This window comes from Athalia rosae, chromosome 7, assembly GCF_917208135.1.
Source record: "Athalia rosae chromosome 7, iyAthRosa1.1, whole genome shotgun sequence".
NCBI lineage: Eukaryota > Metazoa > Arthropoda > Insecta > Hymenoptera > Athaliidae > Athalia > Athalia rosae.
Genome location: NC_064032.1, coordinates 12,092,815 through 12,105,360, shown reverse-complemented (window position 1 = coordinate 12,105,360; position 12,546 = coordinate 12,092,815). Strand labels below are relative to the sequence as shown.

The following is a 12,546-nucleotide window of genomic DNA, read 5'->3' as shown; positions in this document are numbered from 1 at the left end:
GAGGGGGAAAAAACGAACGATAATTAATACACCGTCGTCACATCATTTCTCGTTATTGAATCAATTTGTTTCACCTCTTCTCTAACTTCCTGAATGTGTATGTGATACCCTCTTATCAATCCATTTCTGTCCTTAGGTAGGGGTGGTTTCCATTCAACATGAATTGCAGTTGAATTTATAGCAGTGGCTTTAACGTCTTGAGGATCTCCGGGCACTGTAACGCAACTTTGTATTAGTTTAAGTAACGTTATCTAACATATTCTAAATAAAACATATACGCACATACACGCGCACAGTCATACAGAGCTCTATACACACTAGGCAATTGTTTTTTTTTTTTTTTCTAATAACGGATTAGAAACAAAATAATCGAAACGAACATAAATGTAATAACATTTCACATGAATATAGCTGAAAATAAATTGAAATTAAATTTACTTATTTGGAATGATAGCAATTTTTTTTCCCTTTCGTTTTTTGTTATTTAAAATCTTAAAAATAATGTTACTGAAATGGTTAAATGATAATAATTGTAAATGAAATAATAATGGTTCATTTGTTATTGAAAAGTTACAGAATTTTGAAAATTAGAATAAAGATCCAAAGAAAGAAATAAAAAATTTACAAGCCAACAGTCGCACACGGACGGCACAACACATAATTCCGGGTACTAAGCACCTGGGTTATCCACTACTTCTTTTTCCTCTCTTTTTACATTTTCCTCCATTTGAATACCAATAATTTTTTTTATAAACATTATAATTTTTTTTGCATTGTTTTTTCATTCCTTTTTCGTCTACTTTCTCATATGCAACGCGACTCACGGTGATCGTATGTAATATTCTAAAGTATCGAAAGTCCATATTACTGATTTTTTTTTTCACGAATGAATACAATACACCTAATTTTGAATCTTTTCTCTTTGCTGTAATTCATTTTCGTGCAAAAAATGAACAGTTGCTAAATTTATGGACAGACTGACACGCTTTTTTTTTTTCATCTTTTTTCTCACAACTTAAAAATACTGCCTGGTTGGAATACCTGTACGTATGTATCGGATGCAGTCGATTCGAATTTTATGCTAAGAGTGCGAATTAATATGAAAATCAAATAAGAATTCGAAACAGAGTGAATTACGATTTTTTTTTTCTCCGACTTCGACGTTATTTTTCTTGTTCTTTTGTACGTGTAAATAAATAAGATTCACGCGAAATAATGATGTATAATACGTATAATATATACTGCATATTATATCTACAAACACTCATACACAATAAAGTAAAACTTTAAAAACTGAACATCAATCATTTTTACTCTTGTGTTTTACTGTTCTGAATCACCGCACGAATACACGTAAATAAAATATAGCTGCGAATCCAAAAATTGTTTTTTTTTTCCTCTTTCGAAAAAAGTTTATCAAAAAATTTGAGGCACAATGCTTTTTTTTTTGTTTGAGACTCGATGGATGAAAATACTCACTTTTTTCAGCTGCGCCCCAAAAGTCGCCAAAAAAGTGAAAAAAAATAAAATTCGTCAAAATTCATGTCAATTTCGCTCATTGTTATATGTCGATCAATTATCATCGTCATTGATTATCATTATTTAAAATACAAAATATTATATTCGTTACTATTATTATCATCGTTAATGTTATTGTTATTACTATTATTATCAATAATCATATTGTTTTTGAAAATAAGCTGCAGCAGATATCTACTTGTTGAATTTCGCAAAAAAGTATCTATATCAGCTTTCTCTGTTCATCTCTTTCTCGATATTTGTTTTGTTTTTTTTTTTTCTTTTTCTCTTTTCTTTCTATTCTGTTCTCATCAAAAAATGTCCTGATGACATGAAAATTTTTTCTCAATTTTTTCGTGGCTGAATATGGTTCTTCAGCCCTCGTAAGTATCCGATGTATTGTACAGAGAGGCGGGAGACGTGAGAATATCTTTAGCATGCGCAATCACTACTGTCCAAATATGGAAAAAAACCTCAAATTAAATGAGTTAGAGAAAAAAAAAAGTTATTTAGAATAATAATACATGTTTCATCGATACTGGAACGTATCGATATTTTGTACATTCAGTTTATAAGTGAATATATATTTAATATAAAACCTATAATTGTATTATGTTTGTTGAGAAAATTTGATTAAAATGAAATAGTGATAATTTTCGCTGTGAAAAAATCAAATGAATAATTAAATAAATAATTATTGTCAACGGATGATAATTAAGGAGAAATAATAATCGAATGATGTATTTAAAGCGAAGAAGAATCTTTGCTACGGTATGGGAAAAAGTTTTTCTTTTTTATTCGTGAGATAGATAGCGAAAAAACACTCGTGAATCAGGTGAGTTGAATTGTGATGAAGTTTTTTTTTTTTTTTTTAAATGTGTAGATACAACATCACTGTCGTTATTTTTCTTTTTTCTCGTACAATTGGTATTATCATTACAGAGATTGAAGATTTCGGCAATCATGATTACGTGTAATTTTTGTCGTAAAAAACAAAATTTTGTTCAATCAGCGCAGTATGATTTATATACTGTACATAGCATATGATATTACATATCTATATATCAGTATATTTGGTGGGTAAAAATCTTGGGTAAAAAATACCACCAAAAAATCACCAAAAAACCACCTCAAAAATAGACTGGGCAAAAAATTTCGGGAGACATCGCTTTTCTTTTTTTTTTTTTTTCTCCATTTTGGATTTGTCAAAAAAGGTACTTTCCATCCACCCATTCATCCATTACACATATGTAATTATTCAAAACACTGCAATTCGATTGCGTATTTTTTTCTCAAAAAAATCCTCCTTTGTTTTCTTCATCCTCTCATTTTTCTTCTCTTCGATCTTGTCCCGGTATTATTAAAACCGTTGTCAAAAATATTTTCTGATATTATGTCATATGTATAGGCATATGATTGCGGAAAACGCAACGTTAAACAATGTTCTTCATATGTAATGTAGATAAATAATGTTTGAAAATAATTGACAGTCAATTAAAATATATCTACGACTGACTGTGAATGAAATGTGTAATAAGTATGTCTGTGTTTAAAAAGTATATAAAAAATTGTACTATCGAAATTCGAAATATAGCATGCTCATCAGGTTATCACATTAGAAATGTATAAATAACTTTGACAATCAATAATTCATTTATCATTATCATCATCATCATCATCATCATCAGTTCCAAAAAAACTTGTATCAAGGCGACAATTATTATAAAAAAATATTGTATACCTTGGTATACAACTAGATAAAAAAAAAAATTGAACAAAAAAAAGTTTAATGAAAATAAAAATTTTCTCGCATGCATGTCTATGATAAGAGTATCAATGATAATTTTTCGAAATGAAAAGAAAAAAAAATTAGAAAATATATACCATGTGTCCCAATAGCGCTACAGGGAGGGTGGCACCTGACGTTAGGCAAGTAGACATACTTCAATGTAAACGCTGGGGCACATGGTATATAAAATTTTAAAGGTATAATTATATATATTAGTATATTAATATGCATTCTATATATAATAACGAGCCTAAGTAATTGAAATAATTGAAAATTAATTCATAATATATTCGGAATTTTCATACCAATTAATGTTGAGGATAAGTAGATGTATTTGTCAGTATACTGTATATATATTATTTAGGGTAACACAATTATTACTAATAAAGGTCGAATGCATAAAGATAATAATGATTGTTAATATCATTATTAGGAATATTGACGTACAGCGGTATAATCGCTCGTGGTAGTCGTTGATGTAATTGAAAATGATAATTATCGGTCTGTTGTTTAGATATAAGACGAGGTAATAAATAGAAAAAAAAAAAAAAAAAAAACTATGAAACGAAAAAATAATCTTCGCAATTTTAATTCACGTATACCTACCAATAATAATATCAACGATAATTCTCGATTCAATTTCATGTTGAATTACTTTTTTTTCTCACTATATTTTTCATCGCACCGATTCCATTGAGATCAAATAAATTAATAAATATAGACAAATAAATATTCTTCCTCGAGACGATAAATTTAATAATACGGCGCTAAATAATGCATTGGTATTGGTATTCAAATGTATCAAAAGTACTCGTACTTTTATTTCATTATATTCTTGTTCTTTTCACCTGTCGTTTTCAGACAGCTGTTTGTCTATCGGATATTTCTTTTTCGTACTTGATTCGTGATTTGATTTGATTCGATTCGATTGAACTCTTTATGTCGATCAATTTCGAATAATGTCTGGTTTTCTTTTCACTTTTTCATCAGTTCCTCCTTCTTTCTTTTTTTCTTTCTTTTTTCTCGCTATTTATTCGATTTTACTTGATCATTTAAAAAAATAAAAAAAAAAATATTACGTACGCAATATAAAGACACATTCGCTCAACCATTCACACATTTTGCCTTTCGCAACGCTTTGCCCAACAACTGCAGCATGGATGTGTTTTTATTCAATGGACTTATTTACTTATTTCTTCGAATATTTGATCGTGAAATTTTGATGCGATAAAAATTCAATTTGGTGTTTTTTTTTTCACTCGTTTTTTGATAACATGAGATGATACAGTTTTGGATCGTTACGAAAGGCCTGCAAGTACATTTCGCATGACAAGTTGAAAGTGGGGTGCGTAGTTATATTAGGTGCTTTTATATTATTTATCATAATATAAATAAGGGTGCTTTGCGAATATCAATATTGTGCGCTTAAATGCGTGTATATATTTATACATACATCGTGCATATGATATTCGTAATGAATTATGTACGTGTATGTATATCATATGCAGATTTTATGTATAAATATTTTATAGTACAGTGTTTTGTGCTCAACAAATTTTTATATTCGTTTGGTGTTTTTTTTTTTGCTTTGGTTTTACTTTCCAAATATAATATTTATTATTGTGCAAAAGTGCTGACTGGCAAAATTTTACAATTGTGCGGTGTGCGATGTGCGCTTTATCACTCACACTAATTTATTTAAATTTACATAGTATATAGACAGAGAATTGAAAAATAATGAATGAAATAAAGTTGTGCCCATTTAATTTATTAATTAAGAAGGTGCTTCAAAACTGTGCTCATTGAAATACTGTTGATGTGCTTATTTTAATGTCGACCTCCGGTATCTTGTTGCTCTTTGTTCCCTAGTATTTCTTTCGCCGAAAACGAGTCTGCAAATTATTTTTTTGTTATACTTTCTATTTGGTTCTATTTTTTCGTTTTCGAAAAACTATATTCAATAGATTCGATCACGTGTAAGTGTATAGATCAATTAGGTATACGTATATGGGATGAAATAATTGCGTTCTCTTTTTTTTCTTTTATATTCTTCTCATGCGCGATAAACGTATGTAACTGTGCGTGCCTCTGTGTTTCTGATACAAGGTTTGCCGCGTTTGCGTGTTGATTCAAATGAATTAATTGTAAAGGAAAATTCTGTAGTGAAAACAGTAGAATGAAATTTGTGACGAGAAGGAACCAAAATGGTAATGTATGAAAAATAAAAAAAAAATAAAAAGGTCTGTACACGTGACAAACAATTTCTCCCATGCATCGGCATGCCATTCATTGTAATATAAGTATAATTAAAATCGTGTAATATGTTACATATGCATAAAATTGTACAGTGTTGTAAATTTGCAGACTCGTTTTTTTTCCCTTTAATAGTCAATTTGGAAGACGACACGACACGACGAGGTTGGTTCGTTCATATTATTAAACCAATTTTTTTCTATCTATTTTTTCATTTTTCGTTTTCTGTACCGTGTCGAGGGTGGTTTTATTCTCCCCCCTCCCCTCCCCCGCCCCCAGCGTTGGATTTTCATAGTCTTTAAAGATTAGGGAGGTTTTGATGTTTAGGAGAATTGGATGAGGAGCGATGAAATAAATTATGTAATAATAATAATAATAATAATAAGAATGCATGCTCTAACATGTGCAAACAATAGAACTAAATTAGTAATCATTAATGTTTTTTCTTCTTCTTTCTTTTCGACTAAAGATAGAGTATTATAATCGAGATATCGTAATATGATTAGATGTAGGTGCAATAATTGAAGAATTAATTAATTGTGTGTCACATACGCGTGTCGTAGTGCTAGATAAGCAATTTAAACATGTTATATATATCATATAGGTATGTAAATATCTGCAAACTGTCGCGGCGAGTTTTTTTGATTTTCGTTATATTCTATACCGTATCATTACTTGAGTCTCACAATAATCATCTTTTTTAATATCATTCAATATATGAAATAAATTGAACAAAAACTATCATCGATAATGTAAAACTCACCGAACAGTTAAAGCTGAATATTTTTATCTATATAATGTCATAATCATTATTAAAATGTGGCAAAAGTGATAATTTATGATAAACATGTGAATAAAAATTCAAATCAATATTCGAACACGATGAAAGTTAATAAAACGAGAAAAGAAACCGAATAAAGAATCGAAGAAATCAGTATTGCTTCTTATCAATTTTTTTTTTTTTCTCTTCAATAGAAATAGGAAAAATATTTGATGACACCGTAAATGAAATGAAAGAAAAAGTGGTTCACGAAATTCAAAAATCAACTTTTCGTTCTCTTCCTTCGTAAGGAACAAAAAAAAAAAAATAAACCATGTCAATTAATCACGTAAACCATCACCAGAAAAAACATCGATTTTCATATCATTAAAATAGATATATAATCTTAAAAACTAGCTGTTCAAAACCTGCATCATCATCCTCCTGCAAAAGCTTCAAGGAAAGACAAAAAGTAATATATGATTATTATTTTCTTGATAGCAAGAAATGAAAATTCATAAAAAGAAAAAAAAAAACTAACAAAATTTCTTTGTTAGTTAAATATTATTCATTTTCGATGTGCGAAAAAACATCGAGAAAACTTTGCTTTTTTCATTAATATATACACGTATAAATATATTTATGTTTGATTATGCCCTGTAAAAAAATATTCATTATATATATATACAAATCTATATATATGAAAAATATGAAAAATCTCATAGCTGAATTTCAAAAAATTATCATCAGCGTCCAAAAATCCGTGGCTGCGTTATACAATATGAATTATACCTGCGAAAAAAGCGTTTTTTGGGGGTAGGGACACACCAATAAAAAAAAAACAAATTGAATTATTGGTGTGAAAAATTTCCAAAAATATAAAATATTGCCAGCCAAAAAATACGGCCAACACTCAAGAATAGTAAATTTGTATAACATGTTTTGATATGTGATTCATCGGTAGACCGAATGGAAAATCATTATTCTTTGTTTCGGTTTCTTGATTCAAAAATTTTCACAAATCTTTCCCTTTTTTTTTCTCAGCTCGTTACTTTTGATTATCTTTGAAAAAATACTCGATCACTTGCGAACGTGCAGTGTGAGTAAAAATCCAATTGCATATCGAGTAGTGCAAATATACCACGATATGGCCAAAAAGTAAGATTATCGAAATACAAAGATATAAGAATAAGAATGAAAATATAAGAAAGTAAGAAATTTAAATAACGAATTATCGAATGGAAAAAAAAAAAAAACATTCAACGTCAAAATCAAAAGTGTATCATATATAATTTCTTCTCTGTTTCTTTTTCTGTTTTACTTTTTCCTTTGTTAAGAAATGAGTTGAATTTTTCGATCAACGTTGCAATGCACGAGAAAAATTCTGAAATATATTCAGACATGTAATACTATCTGTATTAATTGAAAAGAACCCCAAAGAAGAAAAAAAAATGAAAACAGTGTGAAAACGTAGTGGTAATGTATTAATTGATTCAAATAAACCAGGATCGGTTGGTCGATTGAGATTGAGGGAGAGTAGGTTGAAGAGCGATAGCGAAATCTGAAATTTAAAATATAATTAATCGTTATTTGGCATATCATTTGGTATCCCGCACATAGACGCGCAATGTATTTTGGTTTTTTTCTTTCTTTGACTTGATTTGTTGGCGGGCTTTTATATTTTTGGGTCTTTTATAACTATATATATAAATATATTGTGATATTTGATGATGTCATGAGAATATCATAATAATTTAAAAAATGTATCATATCGACAACCGTAAAGTATGGTGGACAAAATATTCGGACCAATTTCACAAGCCTGAAAATGAAAAATCGACGGTTTTTACCGCGGCAAAAAAAATAAAATCAAAAATTTAACTACCCGAATTTTCACGGGGGATGGAAAATTACTCGATGTATCGGTGTCGCCGTCTTTCCCGGTAGGCGATGGGGAATCGAAAAATCGAAAAAAATCGAAAAAAAAAAACAAACCGAAAAGAGGAAACCCGGACGAAACGGATGACAGGGAATATTTTGAATACCAAACTTTTCGGGTGCGTTGGGTAAACAGAAAATGGTTTGATCGTATTTACATACCATCTTCATGGGTGCGGACGGTAGTGGGATAGCTTGGGGGTCCGTCACCAACACTGGTACCCGCCAATACCCAGATCCGATACGTTGTCCATTTTTTAAGTTCGTCCATAACGAAGCTTGTGGTGTTCAATTTGATAACGGACGCCTCGGAGTCGGATCTCTCACTTTCCACGACAAAAAGCTTGTAGTAGGCTATTCTTCCGTTCGACCTGTCAGCCGGGGGTGGATCCCAAGAGACCAAAATTGCGGTTGGGCTGACCGCTCGTCCGGTTACATTGCGTGGCGGTGCACCGGGGACTGTACAACACTCAGTTTTAAGGAAGACAAAACAAAAAATTCGGGGATTCCGGGATTTCGCATGGTAGACACTGATCATTTTTGAAACCCGCGATACGAAATATACAATCATTCCCAAAAATTCGATTCGAAAACCAAAAAAAAAAGGAAGAAAAACATTTTTTTTTCCAACAGCCCCGTAATTTCGATTCCTTCGTATACATAAAAAAAAAATTACCAAAATTTCATGTATTTTGCTTGAATTTTCTTTCTTTAATACATCCAAGAATCAACAGTGGCTACCAAACTGGTCAATAACGAATGGAACGTAACAGAAATAATAATCAGAAGAAAAAGAAATATAGATTTCTGTGACGTAAAGGATTTCTGTTGAAATAATGAAATTCTGAAATATACGATCATTGAACAGTCTCAAGATACACATTATCGGCAAAGATTTTTTACCTGGGCATTTGAAATCTATAAAACGTCGTACGATATGAGAGATAGTTAATCAATTGTTCAAAACGAAAGAAATCCAATATAAAATAACGGACCTAAATAATGATTTATCGATATTTATGTATTATATGTGATAATAATAATTATAAAAAGGTGCCCAAAATGCACACATATATTCAATGCAGTGCATAGTGCAATTTATATATATGTATATACGTATATATATATAAAGTGGCATCCAAAAACGTTGTTGCAACACATGCAATCATTCTCACTCTCCCACACTGGCTTTTTTTCTTTTTCTTTCCTCTTTTTTCTTTTCTCTCTCCTCGACGATTGCTTTTTTTTTTCTCTCAATCGTCCTCCTAGTTATTTTCCCCTCTTTGAAAATCGTTTTTTTTTTTTTTTTTTTTTTTGTTTTCTTTCCGTTTGAGATTTCCTCTCAACTCTATACGTACACTAACTTCATAGCATCAATTTACATGTAGCTTACGCTACTTGCGGGAGCGTCTAGCGGGTGTCTCCTACCTGTTGTGCCGCCTACGGAAATCCGTCTCCTCATAAAAATCCGATCGAACGAAAACGAGATTATTATCAAGCTCGCGATTAGATTCTCATGAGGAACGGAGCGTAAGCTTCGATTGGCACTCCTCGCAGCATGGTTCGTTGATTCTCTATAGCTTACCGTACTGATTCGTCCGAACTGGATAAGGACTGGTCGTGGCACCTTCGCCTCTCTGACTCCGAGCTGCCAACCATACGTAGTAAAGCGTGTTCGGATACAACCCCGTGAGGGTGAAATTTTCAACAATCGGTATTCTACGGTGGTGCTTCTCCTGCGAATATGAAATTTCGTAGACAATGAGAACAATCGTAACGATCGTTACAGTTTCCCTCCTCTTCTCAGGGACTCACATTTGCGTAGGTGTCGTTCCAATACAACTCATAGCTCAGGATATTTTCACCGCTATGAGCAGGTTTACTCCATTGGAGCTTGACGCTGGTCTCCCCTATTTCGGTAGCTCTCAACATATTCGGCTGACTCGGTACACCTTGTTGGGTCTTGACCTGAACCGGAAGGCTCAGAGGTCCCGGACCAACGCTCGTCAACGCTTGTACCCGTATCGTGTAGATCGTATGAGGCGTAAGGTCGGATATCGTAGTCAACTGATTGTTGTCTACCATTTGGGAGAGCCACGAAGCCATTCCTTGGTTCGCGTCCGTCGTGTAGTAGACTTTGTACCCCTGAGAAATCGAGACATTCGTGACATTTTCAATTTTTCCATCGGGTGCTACCGACAGAGGTGACTCCTCTCTCGGTGACTCACCGTTACTTGACCGTTCGGCGTCTCGGGCTCATCCCATTGAATGACCATCGTACTGGAGCTCAGAGGCCGCACCTGAACATTTCTCGGAGCGGTTCCTGGTTCTAGAAATAATTGAAAAACCGGGAGGTTATTACTTCGTTATTTTTTTTTTTTTCTTCAGACGAACTAACTTTGGTTAGTCACACCGAAAACGTGATTGCAAACCATCACCAAAAAGAAGTTAGACCGGTGATGATAATTCACACTGCAATTTAACGTGTTTGATGTCGCAATCTACTTCGATCGTATTCTACGCATAGAGATGAGATTGATTTTACAGCTATAATCGAAACGATATAGATCCCACAGTGAAAGGGTGTAAAGTGAACCGATGAATATATTTATAGTGGTGAATTTAACGTAGATATTAAGCTTTTATTTTTTCATTCTACTGCACTCTTATTATGTGATTACTTACTGGCACCTCCATATGTGGATTCCGCTATGGTGATGGCAAATACAAAAATAAGATCGATTACTATTTATGTTTGAGAAAGCAATTCCTCGCATCTATGACGAGGTAGGTTTTACTTTTTTTTTTTGTTTCTAAATATCATTGTGAATAATATGGACTATAACTAATTATATCGATATTATATTAAAGTGCGTCAGAAATCGATTAATGTGTTTTTTTTTTTTTTTTTATATATAGAAATTATCAATTTACGTTTTATCAAACGTTTCATTATATATACGAAAAAAGAAATAGTTTGCATATTAGAAAAACAATTTCGTGAAAATATTCTTCAAGGACAAAGAAATAACCTAGGGTGTGTTACGGAATTGAAATCCAATCGAAAGAAACTGTTTTTTTTTTTTTTATATTAAATATCTTTTTGTTAAACTCTTTTTCTTTCAACTAAAAAAAAAAAAGAAAGAGAACACAATTAAACTAAAGAACATTGTGCGACACAGAGATTTATTCAATCAAGACATGAGGGATAGTAAAAATTCTTATGAGACTTACATGAATCAAAGTGTCCAAGGCCGTAAAGCGATCGGACCGAGACCAAGGACAGCATGAAAAAGATGTCAAATTTCCCTCAAAAAATTGCACAAAAACGATTTTTCTTTTTTGATTTTCTCGTTTTTTCTTCTTCGTATCTTTCAACACGTGATGAAAATATTTGGTGCAAAAAAATATCTACGACTAGGTGCAAAAACTAAAATATTTTCGTATTTCCAAGTATTCAAGTGCACATCAAATTCTCACGTATTCGCTGTTCACGTGTAAAATTGTCGCATTCCATTGAAATAAAATAAAATGAAATCAAATAAAAATTAATATAAAACAACTCAACGTGTACTGGTATAAAATTCGATTAATTTATCGAGATCCTATTGGTACGTGAGATTAGCGCATGTGATGAAGAGAATATGAAGAAAATTCTTCTTCTTTTTTTTTTTTTTCCAATTTTGTACTCGTATCCGATGTGTCCGAGTCATCGGAAGTACAAATATACGCGATCGCTATTGGTCAAGTAACTATTTCTCTCGTACGTTTTTACATAATAACACATACGATATTCGCATAAAGTATATTATAAATATATAGTTCCTAGAAGAATTTATGTACATGTCGTACACGATATATATATATATATATATATATGGTAATAATTAATGTTACTTCAAATGCTGATTCGTTGTGGCGATCGTTGTGTGAATATGAATAAAATGAACGAGTGGGGGCAAAGGGGGTGGCTTTTAGTTCACAGGTAATCCATGTACGCGCGCGTACATAGTGAGTGTATATATAAATCGAAAATCTAATCTGCGACAGATGCAGATGATATATGTGAAGAGAGAAATTTTGTCCACCATAGCGTAACGTGATGTATGAGAAATTTTCATATTTTTCTTTTTCCCCATTCGAATAAAAATGAAAACTAAATAAATGTAATAATTTCATTAATCGAGGTATGAAAGAAAAAAAATGTCGAAAGTCAAACGAACGAACGAAGTCGTACCGACGATAAAAGTGACGATGTATACATATAATAACTGTGCGTATTTTACAG

The 12,546-nt window shown here is 31.8% G+C and overlaps 1 protein-coding gene across 7 annotated transcripts in view; it reads right to left on the bottom strand.

Annotated features, from left to right (window-relative positions):
• The window catches only part of LOC105686941 (tyrosine-protein phosphatase Lar), a 332,804-nt gene that overhangs the window by 9,692 nt on the left and 310,566 nt on the right, over positions 1 to 12,546 (bottom strand). For 2 of the 7 annotated variants that reach the window (XM_048658459.1, XM_048658461.1), the window contains 7 exons: positions 10,944 to 10,967; positions 10,487 to 10,587; positions 10,074 to 10,403; positions 9,844 to 9,994; positions 8,421 to 8,717; positions 1,480 to 1,488; positions 75 to 214 (listed from right to left, as the gene is read on the bottom strand). In XM_048658459.1, coding sequence (XP_048514416.1) covers positions 75 to 214; positions 1,480 to 1,488; positions 8,421 to 8,717; positions 9,844 to 9,994; positions 10,074 to 10,403; positions 10,487 to 10,587; positions 10,944 to 10,967 — 1,052 coding nt within the window. Of the gene's footprint in view, positions 1 to 74; positions 215 to 1,479; positions 1,489 to 8,420; positions 8,718 to 9,843; positions 9,995 to 10,073; positions 10,404 to 10,486; positions 10,588 to 10,943; positions 10,968 to 11,492; positions 12,538 to 12,546 lie in introns of those variants that run through there. The other 5 variants (XM_048658462.1, XM_020852863.2, XM_020852869.2 and 2 more) reach the window with 5 other exon arrangements.